The sequence below is a fragment of the Budorcas taxicolor genome, chromosome 10 (genome assembly GCF_023091745.1).
Source record: "Budorcas taxicolor isolate Tak-1 chromosome 10, Takin1.1, whole genome shotgun sequence".
In the NCBI taxonomy this organism is placed as follows: domain Eukaryota; kingdom Metazoa; phylum Chordata; class Mammalia; order Artiodactyla; family Bovidae; genus Budorcas; species Budorcas taxicolor.
In genome coordinates this window covers 18,869,582-18,891,871 of record NC_068919.1, presented here as the reverse complement: position 1 = coordinate 18,891,871, position 22,290 = coordinate 18,869,582, and the positions used below count along the sequence as shown (strand labels likewise).

Sequence of the window (22,290 nt, the reverse complement as noted above, 5' to 3'; positions counted from 1 at the left end):
CTTGACTTGTTATTAATGATGGCTTCCTAAAATTGCAGAAAACTGAAATGTTTACTCATGAAAGTTACAAACAAATATGACCCTTTTGCAGAAGTAGGGACTGGGAAGGCACTTTTTTAGGAGCTCTCTCTCTGTTGTAAAGAATATGAGGACTATTTAGGATTTTACAAAGATAAGTCCTTCTAATTCAAAAGACATTCCCAAAGGCATTTGAGTATATTTTATCATTGTTCATGTTCTTATCTTTTGTATTATCTCTATTACATACTTTACCATAATCTCTGTAATTAGAAGGATGTGTTAAGCCCCAGAGGAGCGCAGAATCTGCTTGTGAAGGCAGGCATTTAAAAAATTACTAGTTTCAGATGTGATAAATACTATGTTAGAAATAGTACAAAGTGCTGTTGAAATACAAAGAGAATGAAGGAATACTTTACAGAAGAAAAGATATTTTTGCAGGTTCTTAACACGCAAGTAGTAGTTTAGACAGGCCGTGTCTAGCCAAAAGGAAAGAGTATGTCCAAAGACATGTGAATGAAAAACCTGGCATGTTGAGCCAGTAGCTTTAACAGGTTTGAGTATTGCATGTTTATAGGGGAGCTAGAAAAGAAGGTAGAACTCTGGTAGGTACTCTGCCTTCAGAATATATCTAATACCTGACCATTTCACATTGCCTCTACTGCTATTACAATAGTCTAATAACACTTTGTGAAAGTGAAAATGTTAGTTGCTCAGTCGTGTCCAAGTCTTTGCAATCCCATGGACTGTAACCCGCCAGGCTCTTCTGTCCATGGAATTCTGCAGGCAAGAATACTGAAATGGATTGCCATTCCCTTCTCCAGGGGATCTTTCCATTCCAGGGGATAGAACCCAGGTCTCCCTCATTGCAGGCAGATTCTTTACCATCTGAGCGACAGGGAAGTCCAATACACTATGTGTTGTGTTCTGATTGGTCTGCCTTCTTATATTCTTCTCCCCTTACAGTTTTTTAAATAATAGCCATAATGACCATTTAAAAACAGAAATCAGGTCACGTTGCTCCTCTACTCAGATCTCACAAGTAACTTACAGTGTTACTCAGAATAAAACCCAGAGTTCTTACTGTCTGTAAGACTTGACATCCTCTTGATCGTGACTTCTCTAAGCTTCATTTCCTCCCACTCCTCCCCCATTCCCTCTGCTTCAGCTGCATTTGCTGCCACCATCTTCTCTTCCTTCTTCTCTGGTTGTTTCCCTTCCTCCTCCTATCTTCTTCGCTTTCCCCTGAAAATGTTAAGCTTTAGGACCTACAGAACCTGGATTCACCCCTGCCAGTGGCAATTCTAATCCTAGAGTAGTTTTTGTTAACCTTAAACTTATTAATAAATCAGGATTATAAATCATTCCGTATCACTTGTAAACCAAATTTTAAGGTTCTTTAGATCATTGCTTGTCACTATTCCACTTTGTGTTTTAGAAGCATGATCTGATTCTATTTTTAGCATGATCTTACTTCTTAAGATCTGAATCCTGAAAGTAGGGTATCTAAACCCTTTAGCCTGGCTTATTCTTATTCACCAATGGAGGGTTTTCCAATTGAGAAACCTTAGACAACTTAATCCTTTTGAGACTCAATGTCCTCATGTATATAATAGGAGTATATATTATATAAGACAGGAGTAATGCCACCTACCACTGAGAATTTTTGAGATTGTATATGAAGGAAAGGGTAGGCAAGGCGGAGGAATGGTAGGAAGGTTCCTGATATTAACAGGTAGTGTTTAGCCCTTTTATGCATTTTAAGCCTTATAAGAGTAGTCTTTTTCATGTCTATGTGAGAGAGAACAATACCTGAAGACAGAAATGAGTAAAAGCGTATGACGTTTTTAAAAAAAGAAAATTCATTAATTCAACAGCTGTTATATTTCAGGGCCTGTGATAAGTGCAGGTAATAGAAGGAAATATTAATAAATATATAAATAAATATTTATACTTAAGAGCATTCAAATTAAAATAAACAACAGTGATTTTCTACTTTGTCCATCTATGAGCAAAACTAAAAATAAATGTTTCCTGGAAAGATAAATAAATACGTAGATATTTTCCCAATACTGCAAATAGGGGGTTTTATTTGCATAACTTTCTTGGAGAAGGTACTTTAATGATGGTATATTAAAAGCCTTAAAAATATTAAAAACAAAACCAAAAAAACTTTGACCCAGCAGTTCTGCATCTAGGAATTTATCCAGTGGATGTATCAACTTGTTCATACTAACATGTACTGGCTCTTTACTGAAGAGGAATTTGTGATAAATAAACAGAAAAGTGTGAAAGGTTCTTGAGGTTAAAATTTTAAAAACCACTGCTTTTAATTTAACATGCTGATTCAGAGTTGTGTAAGACAGCTCTTATATGTGTATAGCATTGTTTTCTGATTTTCGTATAGGTTGGTCTTGTTTCTCTACGAGATTGTTAGCTTTTTGAAAGCAGGGATCATATAGTTTACCTTTATTTTATTTCTCAGAAGATCATAATTCTCCTCCTGGAATAAGTGCCCAATGAAGACAACAAGGAATTGAAGGATTTCCTGTTGCCTGACATGTTAGGGCAGCATTTACTGTGTTGGCTTTGACATAAATAGCTGTATTTTTTCATTCAGGTAGAAGAGCACAATGGTCACATCTTTAAGGCCACCCAGTATAGCATCCCTACCTACTGTGAATACTGTTCTTCTTTGATATGGATCATGGACCGAGCCTCTGTTTGCAAATGTAAGTATGAGAGATCTTTGAGGAATGTTTTTAACCACTTGATATTTCCTTTTCCATGAGCTTAACATTAAGGAATAATTCACACTCCCTAATTCTTTAAACTCATCTCTCATTATACTCCTTTTCACCTGCTGTTTGTAGCAAATAAGATATTTTGATGTTCTTTGGTCACTGTATTTGCAGCTCACTGTCTGAAATTTTCTTCTCCTAGATGTTAGTATGACTTACTACTTCAGTTAATTCATGTTTCCACTAGTATATTAGAGAGCTGTTTCTTCACTCTCCTGTCTAAAATGCTGCTCTGTCCACCAGTTCTCCATCCCTCTCCTCAGCTTTCCTAGTCTTTATACTTGGGGCTTCCCTGGTGGCTGCGATGGTAAAGAATCCCTCTGCCATGCAGGAGACCTACTTACCACCACCCAAAATGATACTAAGTATTCATTTCCTTGTTTCACTGTCCCACTAGAATGTGTTCTGTATAAGATCAAGAAACTGTCTCATACAGAAGTCTCTCCTGTATCTCCAGGGCCTAGAACAGTTTTGGCACATTATAAGTTTTAGTAAATATTTACGGGGTAGTTGGACCTATATAGGTGGATGGGTGAATTATTGAACAAATTCTTAGATTATAACTAAAAAGATATTTTATTTTACTATAATCCTTTCATCAGAACCTTTAAATCCTAGAATGTGAGTGGAGGTTTTTTTGAGGGTCCACTTGGTTCTGGCTTACAGAGAATCTTTACCTTTCAAACCTGTCATTCCATATACATCTGCTCGGTGCTTTCAATAATTCTGTGAAGCTTTGTTTAACTAGTGGGCCAGAATCGAATGAAAGGGCTGGGTCCAGGATGACAGTAAGGATGAAAATCATGTTCATCATAGCAAAATCAGCACTTGGATATTGCTAGATATGTTCACTTGTTCAATGCTTCAATTTTCCTTTAAAAAAAATACTATGAGAGTTAAATAGGGTGTAGTTTGCCATGTACTTGAATGTTTAATGTTAGCCTGATTCCTGTAGGTTTCATATAATTTTCTCTGTGATCTGAAACTGGAAAATAGAAAGAATCTGCTTCTTCATTTATGACTTGGATGGGCTTGCTTTGATTTCTTAATAGAATTAACTTTTTGTGTGGTTATGCTGGTAATTTTACCACTACAGTTATATGGCCTCCCCTACTTGATCTTGGCTTTGAAAATCCCTCAAACCATGCTTTAGAAGCTCAGGAAGAATATTCAGGTATTGATTTGCAAGAGCCAGAGCTGATATACCAAAATAACACAGGCCAAGTATCTTCTCAGTATTTTCTCTCAGTGTGCCTTACTGCTGCCGAGCCACCCTGTTATCTCCTGGTCTGAGAACTGATTTCTGCTCTGAACCTTTCATCTCATCTTCTCAACCACTACTGATGTTCTTTATGTTTTGGTTCCTCAGAGCTCTGTTTTAGACCTTCTGGGAGAATAAATAAGGCCTTTCTTATAGCCTAATGTTACCCGATTTGTTTTTATTTTAGTATAGGTCTTTGATATTAATGCTTTTCTTATCCACTGGAATGATTCTTAATAGGTATTTCTTGCATTTTATCAGATCATGGAGCAAGTATAAGAGGGGAACATGAGCATTGGTTTGTGAATCAAACCAGGAAGATAGATAAATTTTTTGCTGGGATATGGTGGGGACAAGGAGGAGGGGCAAGCAATCTTGAAAGAATAAAAAGCTTTTTCCCAGACAGTGGCTAGGATTTTTAGGTATGTTCTTCAGCTTCATTTTTCTGAGTTGAATGAGTTAAGACCATTTTTTATTCTATTATAATACAAAGTATATGATGCTATAGGAGTCTCAGATTTAAAGAAAAAAAAATGTATGTTCAAAATAAAGCAGTAAACTTGTTAAGTTTTGCCACTAATATATAGACTTCTGAAAATGTTACATTTTTAACTTGTTTTTCAGTGTGCAAGTATGCTTGTCATAAGAAGTGCTGTCTGAAAACCACAGCCAAGTGTTCTAAAAAGGTAAGAAGTTATTACCTATGAGTAATAAATAACAGGTCTGTTGGAGAATGGTGCAGGAGGAGCAAAGGACAAAAAAGGTCTTTTGTGCCTTGTGGAAAGAAATCAAAGCCTCTTTGATGATCTTATAGAGTAGTGGTTTTCAAACTTTTTGGCCACAAATTACTGTAAGAAATAAGTTTTATATCATAATCCTGCTTACACATATAGAGGTATGTGTGTATATATAACTGAATCGATTTTCCCAGAACTGTATTTACCTTTACTACATGGGAGCTGCTAACCTGATTTCACAACCGGCAACTTATTAAAGCACTCTTTTTAAAGGTTTCCTGCCTTTTTTTTTTTTCTTTTTTCTTTTTTTAAAAAAAATTTTTTGGCCACGTTATGCGATATGTGGGATCTTAGTTCCCTGACCAGGGACTGAACCCACTCTCCTGCACTGGAAGGGTTCAGTTTTAACCACTGAACTGCCAGGGAAGTTCTAAGGTTTTCTACTGTAAACACTCATAAGTGTTCCTATAAATTTTCTTGAAAGTGGTATGCTACAGTTAAAGATTTTAACATACACACTAAAATTCATCAGCATAGTTGGTGTGTTTACAAACTTCTACTTGGATTTGATACTGAACATGTACTCTGATAATTTTATGCTTCAACAAAGCAACCATTTTGGAAATATTTCAGGCTTTTATTGACATGTAATCACATTTGCTTATTTGTCACATACAATTTTAACAATACTATGCAGATCTGAACTATAATAAAATATGTGTGCATGTTTCCAGCCCATGTATATAGTTTTCATCTGTTCCAAATTAGTAGACCAATCATGGCAAAGTACAAAGAGAAATTTGACTCAGGGCTTAAAATATACAATGAAGGTAAGACATCTGCTGACTAAGATGGAGTAGCTTGTGGTAGACTAATACTCGTGCTGAGAACAACTGAAAAAAGTCTGCCCAGGAAAATTGGAATTTAGGGGCCTAGATCCTACAGAGAAAAGAATTACAAATTGGTGAATCTATATGTGTGAGATGTTTTCCTCTGAGTGGGAATTTGTCAGTTTTTGTTTTAGGACAAGAAGCCAAGATTCTGGGCAGAGGGCCACACTTAAAAGTCAGAAAAGTGAGAAAAGCTTTTAGAAATCTTACAGAGTTATAGAGACAAAAGTTGGAGTTTGGGATTGACAAGACTTGAAGGACCATGATCCAAACATATAGAGAAGTGAGCCTAAAACTCAGAGGTTTTCCCTTTAAGGTGTTTTCTGAATTTGTAAGCTGCACAGGTCAAGAGGCTAAGAAGCTAACAGAAAAGCAGATTATTTTGCAATCTCACAGTGTCAAAGAAAGAAAAATTGGAGTTGTATGAAAAGAAAGAGTGTACTGATTGACTAAAAGAACTCAGCACTGACTGCGTGCAGGTTGAAGGAGAGACTGGGGTATACAGTGTTGGGCTAGGCAAGGAGCATGGGGTGGGAGAAGGAAAGGACAAAAAGGAGATTTACATAAAAAGTTTTCAGTCTCAAGAGATAATAGCTGGCATTCTTCTTTTATTTGAAGTACTTCAAATAATCTTAAGGAGAAGCCATTTTTTCCCAATCACATAAAATAATAGTGAAATACAATATCAGAATACACGATTGAATTAAATAAAAGAGGTCACTGATCTTGGGCCAGTCTGTGTGCCTCTGCCTTTAGCTGTAACATCAGTAGTCAGTTTACATAAACTGACTTCTAAAGTTTACATAAACACCAGAGCATCCTTAGGCTTCAGAAATTATTGACACTCTAATTCATATCAAATCAATAGATTTTCTAGTGGTACATGGTAAATGTTTAGTATGCAAAGTCTCTCCCCTTTCTCCTTTGCCCACAGCCCATCTTTACGTGAAAAGATTTTTTTAAGGAAAGGAAAGCAGTAACCTGTAGCCACTGCCTGCATTCTTCCCCATTATTTGGTGGGTGGGGGGTGGGGAGGCGGGAATGCAGTGAGGTGGGGGGAGATTCCAAGTGGAAGAGGATTGAAACGAACTTCTCACGTCTTTATATTTTCAGCATTAACAAGAATTCCCTTTCCTCCCAACTCTTCGAATTCCTTTTCCTCCCAACTCTCATAACTGTGCTTTTAAAACTTGAGGAAAAGAAAAAATTGTTACTTTTTCAAGAATTGGATAAATATGTTTAAAGGTGTTTGAATGTATTTGGAATCAAAAATTATCTTCCATGTAGTATGATCCAGAGCTGTCCTCTCGACAGTTTGGGGTTGAATTGTCCCGTTTGACCAGTGAAGACCGAACTGTTCCTCTGGTGGTGGAAAAGCTCATAAACTACATTGAAATGCATGGACTGTACACAGAAGGTATTTACCGGAAGTCGGGTTCAACTAATAAAATCAAGGAGCTTCGACAAGGTCTAGATACAGGTAAGATAGTGCCCTCTAAATCAAGACCAAATACTCTTATTTAAGTAGGTCATCTTATGCTGTTAGTTTTTATTACATGTTGATCCTTTGCTTGAAGCCAGAAGAATGCAGTCTTTGCTGTTGCTGTGGTGCTTTTTTTTTTAATCATTTGTAGCTTTCTTTTATATTATATGGTCCATTCAGCAAACATACATTGAATATCATTTGTACAAGGCATTATTAGATATTTCAGACAGATCGTGCTTAATCTTTTTAGCAGTCTGGTAAGATCGTATCATTAATTTACAAAGAAGAAAACTTAGGTTCAGGAAAATTAAATAATGAGCTATTATTGATAAGATGCAGGGCAATGTGCTGATGTTTTTCTATTAATCTTCACAACAAATCTTTGTACTGATGTTCACAGACAGTGATTATTATGCCTGTTTACAGATGAAGAAACTGAGGCTTATCGAGGATCTTGCCCAATGACTTAGCACCAATAAGTGACAAAGCTGGCATTTAACCCATAATCTAAACTGTTGCCTCTTAGTCTCTGTTTACTCTGACTCCAGATGATGTTCTTTCTGGTGTATATTCTTGCCTTCCTACATTGATGACATAGTTATTTAAATTGATAATTAGTGATTTGAATATGTATCTGTGTAGAGCTGTAACCTCAGTTCTGGAATGTACGCAGAGCTTTGACTTTGGCTTTATGTTCAACTTCTGCTCTTTACCATTATTGAAAAGGGATAGTTTTCTTTTTTTGGCTGCACTGCACAGCTTGTGGGATCTTAATTCCCGAGCAGGGATTGAACCTGGGCCCTCGGCAGAAAGCATAGAATCCTAACCACTGGACTGCCAGAGAATTTCCAGGAATAGATCTTTTTGAATCACATATAGGTGCAACAGTTGTCTCTGTATAACCAAAAGTCTACCCATAGGCACCATTCATCCTATGTCACCCCAGTCATCTCATGTATAACCAGAGGGTTTTTAAGTGAAGCATAGTAAAGATTTTCTTCACATTTCATGAGCTCAGTTATCACTGTCCTTTTATCTCTAAGAGTCACTTAAAATCAGTCTGACTTGTAGAAGATGTCTCTTAGGCCTTTCTTCTATTGCTCGTCTAAAGCATCACTACTAAAAGTGTGGTTCCCAGGCCAGGCTACAGCAAGAGAAGTACAGAAATTGAGAGCAAGCATTTAGAAACTTTGATAGCAGTTTAGTAGCGCCTTGACATGAAACCATGTGACCTTTTATTTTAACACATCCATCAGTCCACAACAGTTCAAAAAACAGACAAAAACTGCACCTTTACTGCAAGAGGAACACTGTTCTGAAGCATGAATTGGATTGCAGAAGATATTGATAAAGGCATCTTTTGGTCATGGTAGTTTCTAAAGTGTATTATTTGACCCTCTGCATATTTTTGCTTTCTTATCTAACTCTTTATCTCTGAATAGATGCTGAGAATGTAAACCTTGATGACTATAACATACATGTCATTGCGAGTGTATTCAAACAATGGCTTCGTGATTTACCCAATCCACTCATGACCTTTGAACTCTATGAGGAATTTCTTCGAGCTATGGGTAAGCACAGGTTTCCTGGGTTCAGGGAAGGGCTACACTTGGGAAAGAAATGCTAGCTTCATATTAGATTGTTTAGCCATTCTCTCAGTTGGCTTAAGTTCATATAGATTCAAAAGTAATACAGTCGATATAAAACTGCCACTGAATTCTCACCTATTCAAATGTTGCCTTTCTTAGAGACTCATTAAAATGTCAATGTCCTAAAAACTTTCTGAGCAAGTCACTTAGTTGCTTCTCACAAAGAGGTTGAAAGACTAGGATTATAAACAAATTAAATTGTGAATCTAAGCAAGAACTCAGTGTAATGTTGGCTATCTATTCTGTGCCATACCTAACATGATAGTTTAATTTTTCAGTGTTACAGATATGTAGGATTTTGATGAAGGCCTATCGAAGTATTCATTTAGGCCCCAAGCCATGGCTCCTGAAATTCCCTTAAGACTTACTTATAGCTTAGGTTGAAAGGAGAAGGGGGCGGCAGAGGATGAGATGGTTGGATGGCATCACCAACTCAATGGACATGAGTTTGAATAAACTTTAGGAGATAGTGAATGACAGGGAAGGCTGGCATGGCACAGTCCATGGGATTGCAAAGAGTTGGACACAACTTAATGACTAAATGACAACAATAGATAACTTGTATAGCAATTGATTAATTTTCATGGGGAATTGGTTTGCCACAAAATGAAAAACTGGGCTATCTCTTGCCTCTTGCTGTAATCAAGAATTACTAGGATCTAAATTAAAACCTAGGAGACTGCTTAGTGAGTATGGAACTCAAGCAGAGGGAGATTAGTGGTAACTAGTGAGTTTTCTTCTGCTATACAGGTATGGCTAAAACTCTTAAAAGTCAGCTGTACCCAGTGAATGTCCAGAAGGAAGATGTAGTGTATAAGAGAAGATATTTAGTCTTAATTGCTGCTCTTACTGTTTTCAGGCCTTCAGGAGAGGAAAGAGACAATCCGTGGTGTATACTCTGTCATTGACCAGCTCTCCCGAACTCATCTCAATACACTGGAACGCCTCATCTTTCATCTGGTCAGGTAACTTCAAGAAACAAAGGAACGCTTAACATTTTCTCTTGGATTGTTTTAAATAAATGAAGAGTTCTTCATATGGAAAACTGATATTTTTTTATTATTAATAAAGTCAGTGCCTTGAGCAAGTGGTTATGATTGCTTGGAGCAGAAATTCTCCATGGAGTTGGACTGCGTGGCAAGTGCTTCCCCACCCTAATGAGCCGTGTAATCATTCAGTCTTATGGTGGCACTGCATAGCCTAGCTATATGTCTTAACTCTTGAACTAAAGAAGATGTGTGTTTATTGACATAGCCTAATTCATAGGAGGTGGTGGGGTCATATGGAGCTCAGGAATCGACTGACTAAAGAGACTTCGGGGCAGTCTGTGTTCTCGTGAGTGTTGATGTTGGGAAAGAAAGCCATCTTTCTTTTTGGATAAATATCTTTTATCACTGTCTGAAAATGCCTTAAGGTCTCTACTCTGCATTCTTTAGACATATTCATCTAGTAATGGTGACCTGGGACAGTGAGTCACAAATTTCCCTTGATCAGCTATCTGCTGACCTCAGTTGCTTCAGGGAAGGGACAGAGTGAAAGAGTGCTTCCCAAAGGCAAGGGAACCGCTTTGGGGAAATTCTACAGTGTCTCAACTGGTAGGAATATCCTTCCAGTACGATGCAGCTGATGTCATTTGCCTTTCTCTCATCTCTTCTGTCTATCTCCCTGCAGTTTTCCTTTTTTATCCCAGTTTCACTTGGGTTTTTTGTTCCTTAGGATTGCTCTACAGGAAGACACTAATCGAATGTCTGCTAATGCTTTGGCCATTGTGTTTGCACCCTGCATTCTCCGCTGCCCTGATACCATCGACCCACTGCAAAGTGTGCAGGACATCAGTAAGACTACCACGTAAGGCCAGTCACTATCACCTCTGCAGTACCCCACGGACTCCTGAGTCAGTGTAGTCACTTTATCCAGATACCAGAGAGAATGGTTTTTCCTTTTTTATTTTGGCTGTCCCATTCAACTTGCAAGAATCTTAGTTCCCTGACCAGGAATTGAACACAGCCACACTGCAGTGGAAGTGCAGAGTCCTAACTACTGGACCACTGGACCACTACCTAATCGTTCCCCTAGTGAATGATTTCTTAGGTTCATATGTTTTTAATAAGATTGCTAGGCACCACTGGTCTTTTTTATGCTGAATATGAAAAATACCTTTAGATTCTATGTAACAAGCATCATTTGTTTTGAAAGGTCTTATTTTTTAAATTTGGCTTTTCTTTACGTTTGTTTATAGTTTCCAGATGTATTTTAAAATCTCATTTTACCAAATTACGTATACTGTGTGTTTTCCTACAATCCAGTCTAACTGTAGTCTTGTGGCTCTGTATCTCTTTGGTCTTAATACTTTAATATTCCTGTATTTCACCTTGGCCTTTTTCTCACGGATCTCTGATTTCCTTCTAGAGTGCTGATTCTTAACCTTTCCTGCAAAAGGAGCTTTCCCCCAGAAAGGCCTGGTGTTTGTGTCCCATTCCCAGAGAGTCTGATTTAATTGGTCTGGGGTATGACCTAGGCATCAGGACTTATAACTGTTCCTCAGGTGGATACTAAAGTGCAGCTGAAGTTCTGAACCACCATTATAAACCCTGTCTCTGAGCTCATAAAATAAGGGATGTTGATTTTTCTCTTATCCTCCAACTCTCTACCACACTTAGCTGAAAAGTAGTCTGTGACTGATAAGATGTATTTGATTTACTTCAGCTCTTAACAGTTTTCTCTCTTTCCTTTTGTTTCAGCTGTGTGGAGCTGATTGTTGTGGAACAAATGAATAAATATAAGGCTCGTCTCAAAGACATTAGTAGCCTGGAATTTGCTGAGAATAAAGCAAAAACCAGGCTATCACTGATTCGTAGATCAATGGTAAGATGCAGGACATAGAATCACAGGGGAAAGTGGGAGACTTCCTTGGATTTTCAGGGCACATTATGACGTGTGGAGAGAGATTATCTCCAAATCTTTTTCACATGGAGCAAGTGAAAAAAAAAATCACCTTATCTCAGGGTATGACGTTATGCCTCATGTTTGATCTTTTAGCTGTTTTTGGTTTTATGTACAGAGTATATTCAATTAAATGTGAAGAATTTTATAAATCAAGTATTTGGATAAAATGATGGTGGTTTAATAAGTTGCGCTGTTTTTTTTTCCTGTTCTTTCTATGAAAACTTGACCCACCCTAACTTTTGGCTCTACTTCCTTCTACCATCTGATCCCATCCTTAACCATGTCACTTTTGGTGGTCCTGCCAGTACTTCGGGGACATAGACAACTTAATCACTTACAAGAATGTGGTTCATAACATTACAGAATTCCATTATGGATCTGCTATTATCAAATAAAGATTTGCTAGATTTTGAAGAAAAGCCATACAAAAATGATAATTAATTTCTTCCGTTTGGCCACTTTGCTGTTTAATATCTTCCTTTGTAACCAGTGACCTATTTGTAAATAACTCTATTTCACACTGATCCATAATCAATAGGGTCTAGGTAACTGGAAACTTACTGCTGCATTTAAGTTTAATTATTGCCCATTTACTACCCTTCCCCTGACTTGTAAAACAAAACTGTATTAGTGAACACCCATTCAGATCCCCAGTAAATCTCTAAAGAGAAGCAAGCTTCCCCATCATCAAGCCCATGCTTTTGCAGGGGCCCAGCAATACTTCCACTATCTTCATAGTTTATCCTTAGATTAGCATTAAAATAACTCTGTTTCTTCCTTTACTGTTAAACTGCCTGGCACAGGACAAGTGCCCAACAAATATCTGTTGATTAAGTTAGTGAAGGGTGTTCTCTAAAAACAAACATAAACACAATTTTTCCAGCCAGTAAAGGTATTCAATAAAGCTCATCACAAAACACATTCTAAATTTTCTCCCCAGCAAATGAAAACAGAAACCCCATTTAAAAGTGAAACCCTTTTTGTAGTATGAAATTTTAAGAACTCAGTTCTGAGAGATCCAAGTTAGCAGTACCCATCCAGGGAAGAAAGGAAGAGACTTTTTACTATAAATCTACTTTTCACAGCACGTAGACAAGCCATGCTTTTTTGCTGATGCTGCAGAAGACGGATATATTCATTCCATTGAGAGATTAAACCTCTTTAACGGGGCGATGACATGTACCTTCTAACCTTCTGCTTTCCTTTTCATGTCCTTCCTAATCCAGAAACCTGTACTAATTGCAGTTAGATTTATGAGCATTACCCGCAATTCAGTCTCGGTATGTATTAATATTGTAATGTGTCACAGCCACTCTACATTATTGTCTCTCATGCATCCAGCAGTTGTTCTGCTCTGTCTGCCATCCATGCCTGTCCACCCTCCATGTGCAGCCCCAATTCAGGTCCCACTTCCTGTTCAGCCTTCATGTGCTTTTCTCTTACTCTCTTTCTCTAGAATCTTTATTTTCTTTCCTCTGTATCATGCTTTTGAACAATGTCCATTTATAATATTCTGGTTTTTCCTCTTTGTCAGATAAACCTCTTTGTGGATTTCTTCTTTGGTGTGATTATTGAAAGGTGAACATTGAAAGCAATGAGGTGTCAAATTTCTGCTCTATGAGCTGTGTTCTCATCAGTCTCCTCCCTTACTACTTGGAAAACCTATTACTGTTTTCATCATCCTCCATCATTAGAAATGCTTATTTACCCATTCTTATCTGTGACTTTGTTGTCTTCCTTGAGGTAGAAGCATGACTTCTTATCTACTTAGTATTTTTTAGACAGAACTGCAAGTAGTAGTGAGCCTGTTGATCAACTGGTTCTAGACTTAAATAGTAATAGTATAGTAGAGCTCATACCAAAATTTCACACATGCAACAAAAGAATGAAGAGATGGAATACCAGTATATATGGAAACTAATTTCAGAGACTGTCCATCTTTGTATAACCAGTTTGTTGAAGATCTCAATTTGCTGGGATATAAATATAAATCAGTTTTGCTTTTTATCTAGTAACTAACTGCCTTGCAACTCTGCCGTATTAAAATCCCCTTTCCTACTGGATATATCAAGTACCTTAACACGTCTTGTCACTTTTTCCGTAATTTTTAAATATTCTAGTCTCAGTCTATTATTTAAGACTAGTGAAGTCGCTCAGTCGTGTCTGACTCTTTGCGACCCCATGGACTGTAGCCTACCAGGCTCCTCCATCCATGGGATTTTCCAGGCAAGAGTACTGGAGTGGGTTGCCCCCCATTTAAGACTAAGTTCTCTTCATATTATAGCATCAGTCACAGGCTTGATCCAGTACTCTTATCACTTTTTCCCAGGATAGAATAGACCTTAATCTGGGTCTGAGAACTTTAGGTCACACACTTCTGCCTTCCCTCTTTCCTGAGCTGTTTTTTTCCTCTGGTGTTGAAACTGAGAGGAGTGATAGGGGAGGCAGAATTCTACACGATGTGCCAAGTATTGAGTCTTCTTGGTTGTTCAGTACTACTATTCAAGTTCATCGTAGATGGGCTAAATGAAGATGTGCTGACAGTGAGCTGAAGTCTGTCCTGTTTCCATAGGCATTGGCAATCCCTTGCAAGATTTGGTTACATCTTCTGATTGATGGCATTCATACCATGTGTCTCTGATGTGTGTGTCTTTTTTTTTTTTTTTTGCCTCAAGACCTTACCCAATCAGATCTACCTCTCATGGCCAGTTCTAGGGCCTGCAGGCACACTGGGGAAAAGGTTATATTTTTCATACCTCTTGGTTCCCAAGAACTTAAGGTGGGTGATAGTCTTGCCTACCTTCCTGTATGACACTTTCCACACATTCTCTCCCCACTTCTCTTTTCCCCTAAGCATATTATAGAGTTGTAAGTCAGTAAGTCTTTTGCCTATACAGACCCCCAAACAGGGAATGAAATACCAGTCTGCCTTTCTTTCCGATGACTTCAAACTTGGATTCTTACCTTTTCGATTAGTTATGACACTGCTTTTTTGCTATAAGAGGAGAGAGAATATCCTCCTTTCATAAACATTATGTTCCTCTCAAAGTCCAATAACCCCTCTTTTGTTTTTAAAGCCTTTTTAGATATGTATGGAAGGAAAGGTGTTAGAATATTGATGACAGTGTTGGTTTAAAGAAAATGGAACTCTCAGTAAGCCCTAAGAGGAGAAGCTGGTGCCAGTTATTGTTGACTCCTTAAAACTATAAGAAGGGGTATTTAATTATCCTCAGCTTTTGACCTTAGGTACAATTTTGGAACATGAGGAAAACTCCCACTTGCATATATGCATCCTATTGCATATGCATCTAGCTGTAGAACAGGTGTTGGGCCCAGACTTAGATCAAGACTATGTCTCGTATATATTCGGTATTCATTAAGCAACTGCGGGATTGAATCTGAGAACTGAATCGAGGAGAGAGAGTGATTTTTAGAATATTCACTGCTGCTGCTGCTGCTAAGTCACTTCAGTCGTGTCCGACTTTGTGTGCGACCCCATAGACGGCAGCGCACTAGGCTCTGCTGTCCTTGGGCTTCTCCAGGTACTGGAGTGGGTTGCCATTTCCTTCTCCAGTGCATGAAAGTAAAAAGTGAAAGTGAGGTCAGTCCTGTCTGACTCTTCGCAACCCCATAGACTGCAGCCTACCAGGCTCCTCCATCCATGGGATTTTCCAGGCAAGAGTACTGGAGTGGGGTGCCATTGCCTTCTCCAGAATATTCACTATAAATAAACTAATCAAAGTCAGTAGTATTCATGTCTTCATAGGTGGAAAAGTTGCTATTCTGTAATTAAATACAGTAGTGACTTTTCTTAAGTGGGATGAAGTGAATTTGTATGTTATTGCTAATGTGAAGAGTCATTTGGGTTGGGTGTTGAAAGATGAGAAATAATTTAACAAATGGAGAGAAGAAAGAGGAATGACAATTCCAGAGGCAGAGAAGCACGAAACAGATAATGACTACCTTGTATAGCTAGAGCTGGGCAGGTTGTGTGGATGTGGCAGAAGAATTTGGAAAGTTAGACTGAAACCAGATTTGCAGCATTAAAAATTTTGAATTCTCCGAGTTTGAAGCCCTGGAAGCTACGGAAAGCTTTTGAAGTAGGGGAACGTTACCATCAATTCTTTTTGAAAAACAACTGTAGCATTTTAAAGAAGAAAGGATTAGAGATGGGCAAGACTAGCAGCCTTTATCAGTTAGGAGACTTGTAGATAATCACATGTGCCTTCACTGAAATAGGTTGAATCCTGATCATTCCATTTTAAAATGTTTTCTGCTACCATGTCCTTTCCATGTAATTAGATTTGTGTAGTATAAGCTAGGCTGTTCCCATACTAGGATTTCAGAATATGATGTGCTCACAGTCTATCCGGTTATATCTTATATAACAAATTAGGTGTTTTTGTAACGTATTTATAATTCTAAGCATAAATATTGATTTAATATTATTTACGCTAATATGAAGAATAGAATTTGAAATAATATTTACTAATCTGTCAAACCATGTCACAAATTATCCTGTTGAAAGATGTTACAGAAGTTTTCACAGCCAAACAAAGTTTGGGATATAATATGTATCACTTCTAAAACTTTTAACTATAGAGTACTTTCTTCATAATGGGTCTAGTTTAGTAAGAGTTCTAAAAAAGGCATTTAAAAAAGACATTCTAGTTTTTTAAAATAGTATCAGTTGCTATTTTATGTACTTATTTTGGAATTTTAAAATTGCTCTTAAATCTTCAGGGTTTTCTTGCTGCACTCATAGTAGTTGGCAGTGCTTGTGAATTTTGCATCATCTAGGCTTTCTGAAGAACTTACCTGCATGTCTCTGTTAGAAATTGGTATACCTGCAATTCTGTATATCAGGGTGGATCTACAGGGATAAACTTTGCAATTGACTACACCAAGAGAAGCAAGAAATGCCCTTCCAAAAGTTAAGTGTTAATAATTGAAAAGTTAAGAATCAATTGAAATGTGGCAGCTTTGAAGAGCTCCAAAGGAAAAAGATATTCAGGTGTGGGCTTGCCTCTGGCAAGTGTTCCTATCATTTCCTTATGTTAGTGCACAGTGTCTGAGTCTACTCTTCACATTCCGGTGACTTGACGTAATAAGAGTTAGATCCACAGAATGAAGATTTTCTGAGAATATAGAACTGTTCTTACTGTTTCTGGTACTGACCAGAAGGTAGTTTTGTAGTGTTAATTTTTTTTTTTAATATAATTGCTATATAACATTGTATTAGTTTTAGATGTAGCATATAATGATTTGATATATGTATTAATATATATTGTAAAGTGATTATCACAGTAAGTTTAGCGAAGCTTTGTCACCGCATATAGTTAACAATTTTTTTCTTGTGATAAGAACGTTTAGTATCATGGTTAGATAACACCACAACCAGAAGACCCTGGCTCTTTCTATTCCTCCAGAACCCTCTTTCAGAGATCATGATGGTATAGGCGAGAGGCAGGACTTGAAGATCCGCATGCAGGAAGCATGTAGCACCCGTGCTGAGGAAAATTTGGCCCAGGACCTCTTCGGCAAAGTAGGCAAGAGGAGAACAGTGTTTGTGCTTTTCTGTGTGTATTGTGAAAGGAGCATCTCTTTTGAAGCCTTGAAATTGTGTTATTCTCTCAGATGTGGACAAACAGGAAAAAAGATTATGTAGGGAATTCTTTTAGATAGAATTCCATAGGAGTGGAAGAACCACAGTAATATCTGGCAAGGGTGCTTTTTAAGAAACTTGAAAATTAGGTTTGTGGAATAAAAGGCAGAAGTTATGGAGTAAGGAAATATAAGAATTGTATGATCTTGGCATGGTAGGATTATATGTGAGAGAAGAGAAGATGAAGATTTACAAACAGTAGAGTGAGTGATTCAGGGGTGTTGAGTGTTTAGAGAATAGAAAGTAAGGAATATTAGACAAGAATGAATGAGGCTCCCTATGCTTTTTTTTTTTAATTTTTGCTGTGAGATCTACCATTTGCATTCTAAAAATTGATTGTTAAATAGTCTCATTTCATTCTTGTATCTCCTTTTTTAAATTCATTTTTAAAGCTTAATACTAGCTCTTTTGTATAATTCAGATGAGTTGCTCAGTCGTGTCCAACTCTTCGCGATCCCATGGACTGCAGCATGCCAGGCTTCCCTGTCCATCACCAACTCCCAGAGCTTGCTCAAACTCACGTCCATTGAGTTGGTGATGCCATCCAACCATCTCATTCTCTGTCGTCTCCTTCTCCTCTCACCTTCAATCTTTCCCAGCGTCAGGGTCTCTTCCAATGAGTCAGTTCTTCGCATCAGGTGGCCAAAGTATTGAAGTCAGCTTCAGCATCAGTCCTTCTTGATGAATATTCAGGACTGATTTCCTTTAGGATTTACTGGTTTGATTTCCTTGCAGTCCAAGGGACTCTCAAGAGTCTTCTCCAACACCACAGTTCAAAAGCATCAATTCTTTGGCCCTCAGCTTTCTTTATAGTCCAACTCTCACATGCATACATGACTACTGGAAAAACCATAGCTTTGACTAGGATGGACCTTTGTCAGCAAAATAATGTCTCTGCTTTTTAATACGCTGTCTAGTTTGGTCATAGCTTTTCTTCCAAGGAGAAAGCACCTTTTAATTTCACGGCTGCAGTCACCATCTGCAGCGATTTTGGAGCCCAGGAAAATAAAGTCTCTCACTGTTTCCATTGTTTACCCATCTATTTGCCATGAGGTGATGGGACTGGATGCCATGATCTTCGTTTTTTTAATGTTGAGTTTTAAGCCAACTTTTTCACTTTCCTCTTTCACTTTTGGATAATAACCATTCTGACAGGTCTGAGGTGATACCTCACTGTAGTTTTGTCTTGCATTTCTCTGATGATAGTGATGTCCTGCATCTTTTCTTGAGTCTTTGGGCCATCTATATTTTGTCTTTGGAAAAAACGTCTATGTGGGTGCTCTGCTCATTTTTTAATTGGGTTGTTTGTTGTTTAAAGTTGAGTTGTATGAGTTCTTTGAGTATTTTGGATATTAACTCCTTGTTAGATATATAATTTGCAAATATCTTCTCACATTTATTAGGCTACCTTTTAATTTTGTTGACAACTTCCTTTGCTGTACAAAAGCTTTTTATTTTGATGTAGTCTCAGTTGTTTATTTTTGCTTTTGTTTCCCTTGCCTAAGGAGACATATCCAAAAAAATATTAACACCAATGTCAAAGAGTGTACTGCCTATGTTTTCTTCTAGGAGTTTCAGGTCTTACTTTTAAGGCTTTAATGCATTTTGTATTTATTTTTGTATATGGTTTGAGAAAGTTTTATTCTTTTGCATGTAGCTGTCCAGTTGTCCCAACAATTTATTGAAGAAGCTATCTTTTCCTCTTGTATATCCTTGCCTTCTTTGTTGTAGATTAATTAACTATAACCATGAGTTTATTTCTGGGTACTCTATATCTGTTCTATTGATCTATATGTCTGTTTTACAGTACCAAACTGTTTTGGTCATTGTAGCTTTGCAGTAAATTTTGAAATTAGGGAATGTGATACTTGCAGTTTTGTTTTTCTTTCTCAAGATTGGTTTGGCTTTTGGAATATTCTATGTTTTCATACAGATTTTAGACTTATTTGTTCTAGTTCTGTGAAAAATTTCTTAGGTCTTTTGATAGGGATTATATTGAATCTGTAGATTGCCTTGGATAGTGTGGTGATACTAACAATATAAATTCTTCCAGTCCATGAACATGGTATTTGGTTTGCCAAAAAGTTCTTTGGTTTTTTAAGTAAAAAAAAAAGACACATCTTTAATTTTCACCAAAAACTTTATTGAACAACACATTTACCATTTTGTTCCGCTACTTTCTGCCATTTTACAGGCAACTTCATAATTCCATCTTGCCAAAGCTTGTTATCTTCTTGAGCAAAGATTCCAGATGTTTTTCATGAAGTGCTGCCTTCAGTTGGTCTAATTGGGAGCAGTACTTGTTGGAATTAATGGTTTTCTAGAAGGAGTTCAATACAGAGCACTCCCTTCCAGTCCCACTATATACACTACATCACTTTCTTTGAATGAAGACCAGCATTTGGTATGGTGGTGGTGGTTCATTTCACTTGCTCCACAAAATCTTCCATCCCACATTATTGTACAGTATACACATCATCCATCGCATCACATCCATCACAATTTGTTTTTAAAACTGCATATTTTCTTTATGTTTCAGGAGAGAATTGCATGCAGAAATATAGTCAAGAAGCATTTTTTTTTTTTTTTTTTTTTTGCTTAACTTATGTGGAATGCAACATCAAAGTGATTTGCCAAGCTGGTGCAAATGATTTCCAGTGTTTGATTTAGATATTTGAGTATGTCAGCTATCTCCTGCATGGTATAACTTGATTATTCTCAATTAATGTGTCTGATCACTGTCAACTTCAACTGGTCTTCCTGACTATGGAGCTTAACTGCCCTTTCAGATGAAAAATGTTGTCAGCTCCACCTTTTCTACAAAAATGGAAACAAATACATAATGGGAAGTGGAAAAGGATACATCTTAAGGGGAAAAAATAGGAACAAAATGAAAAAGGGGAGCAAAAGGAAAACAGACTGAAGTGGCTACCCAAGAAACTAAAAACACTCACCTTAGGGTAACACAGAAACTGAAACCAAATGTGACCAAATTAATATAATTTATCAAGTCAGTGGGCCCTATATTGTACATCTTGTACAATCTAGAATTATTTTTAAGTCAGTTTTTTAGACTTTTCATTTTATGTTGGAGTCTAGCTGATTAACAATGCTGTGATAGTTTCAAGTGAACAGCAGAGGGACTCAGCCATGCATATACATGTATCTATTTTCCCCCAAACTCCCCTCCCATCCAGGCTGCCACATAACATTGAGCAGAGTTCTCTGTGCTATAACAGTAAGACTGTGTTGGCTATCCATGTAAAATACAGCAGTGTATATATGTTGCATTTTTTTAAGTGCACTCTTTATACATGTGTTTTGGTTTTTTCTTTCTTCTCCCAGTGTGTTATATGCTTAGTTACTCAATCATGTCCAACTCTTTGCAACCCCGTGGACTATAGCCCACCAGGCTCCTCTGTCCATTGGGATTCTTCAGGCAAGGATACTGGAATGTGTTGCCATGCCCTCCTCCAGGGGACCTTCCCAAGCCAGGGATCGAACCCAGGTTCTCCCTCCTTTGCAGGTGGATTCTTTACCATCTGAGCCACCAGGGAAGCCCCCCAGTGTATATAGTGAGATTTAATTGACATATAACATTGTGTAAGTTTAAGGTGTACAGTGTGATGATTTGATATATGTATATATTATGAAATGATTATCATAATGAGGTTAGTTAACATATTCATTACTTCATATAGTTGCTTCTTTATTTATTTTTGCTGTTGACAACATTTGAGATTTATTCTGTTAGCAGCATTTAAATATGCAGTACAGTATTGTTAACTATAGTCAGCATGCTGTACATTATATTCCCAGAACTTATTCATCTTATAACTGGAAATTTGTGCCCTTTGACCACTGTCACCCATTTTCCCCTGGAAACCACCCATCTACTCTGTTTCCATGAGTTCAATTACAAATATGTTTTTTAAGAAGAATGGAATTCCACCTCCTCTCATTTTGAAAGGGTGAAATCAAGTGCTAGTTTATTTTTCTTTACAAACTGAAAATAGTTAACTCTCCATAAGCATAGTAATGTCTTACACTGGATCCTTGATCTTGGCTTTCTGTCATAATTACTTTTCCTAGTAACTGTTGATAAGAGGTTGGAAATCTGAATATTGTATATGATATTATATCATGGATTAGTGAGACTTTAGACTTAATACTCATCAACACTTAAAAATAACTGTAGTTAAAAATCTTAATTTTAGAAATAGTTTTTCTTTAAAGTTTAAGCTGAAAAGTCACAGGGATTACTGTTCAGAAAAGGATTTACAATATGTTTTTATAGATCTTTCAGTAAGTGTGGTAAAGTATACATTGTTAATGAACTATGTGATCAATCAAAACCAATGAAATCCCTATTATGATAGAAAAATATACTCTGATCGTGGAGTAGAGGAGGTTTTTCTATTATATAAAACCATTAAAACTTGATAGGTTCATTGGCATAGTTATCAAGTTATGCATGACAAAATGATGATAGCAAAGCAAAAGGGAAATAATATACCTTAGGAAATATTTACTATAAATAAATAGGAGAAAGACCAGCTATCTAGTGGAAAATGAACAAAGGTTACTATAAACCACTTCTTGGAGTGTTAACTGCTCTTTCCAGGGAGTCCAAGAGGTCAAATCTGTTTTTATCATCAGTTCAGTTCAGTTCAGTCGCTCAGTCGTGTCCAGCTCTTTACGACCCCATGAATCGCAGCACTCAGGCCTCCCTGTCCATCACCAACTCCTGGAGTTCACTCAGACTCACATCCATTGAGTCAGTGATGCCATCCAGCCATCTCATCCTCTGTCATCCCCTTCTCCTCCTACCCCCAAT

General features: G+C 37.3%; 1 protein-coding gene across 1 annotated transcript in view; it reads left to right on the top strand.

The window, feature by feature from the left end:
* The window catches only part of MYO9A (myosin IXA), a 181,041-nt gene that overhangs the window by 142,903 nt on the left and 15,848 nt on the right, over positions 1–22,290 (top strand). The window contains exons 33-40 of the mRNA XM_052646755.1: positions 2,639–2,750; positions 4,705–4,766; positions 6,995–7,187; positions 8,636–8,764; positions 9,702–9,807; positions 10,559–10,690; positions 11,584–11,707; positions 13,015–13,068. Of these exons, the coding sequence (XP_052502715.1) occupies positions 2,639–2,750; positions 4,705–4,766; positions 6,995–7,187; positions 8,636–8,764; positions 9,702–9,807; positions 10,559–10,690; positions 11,584–11,707; positions 13,015–13,068 (912 nt within the window). The remainder of the gene's footprint in view (positions 1–2,638; positions 2,751–4,704; positions 4,767–6,994; positions 7,188–8,635; positions 8,765–9,701; positions 9,808–10,558; positions 10,691–11,583; positions 11,708–13,014; positions 13,069–22,290) is intronic.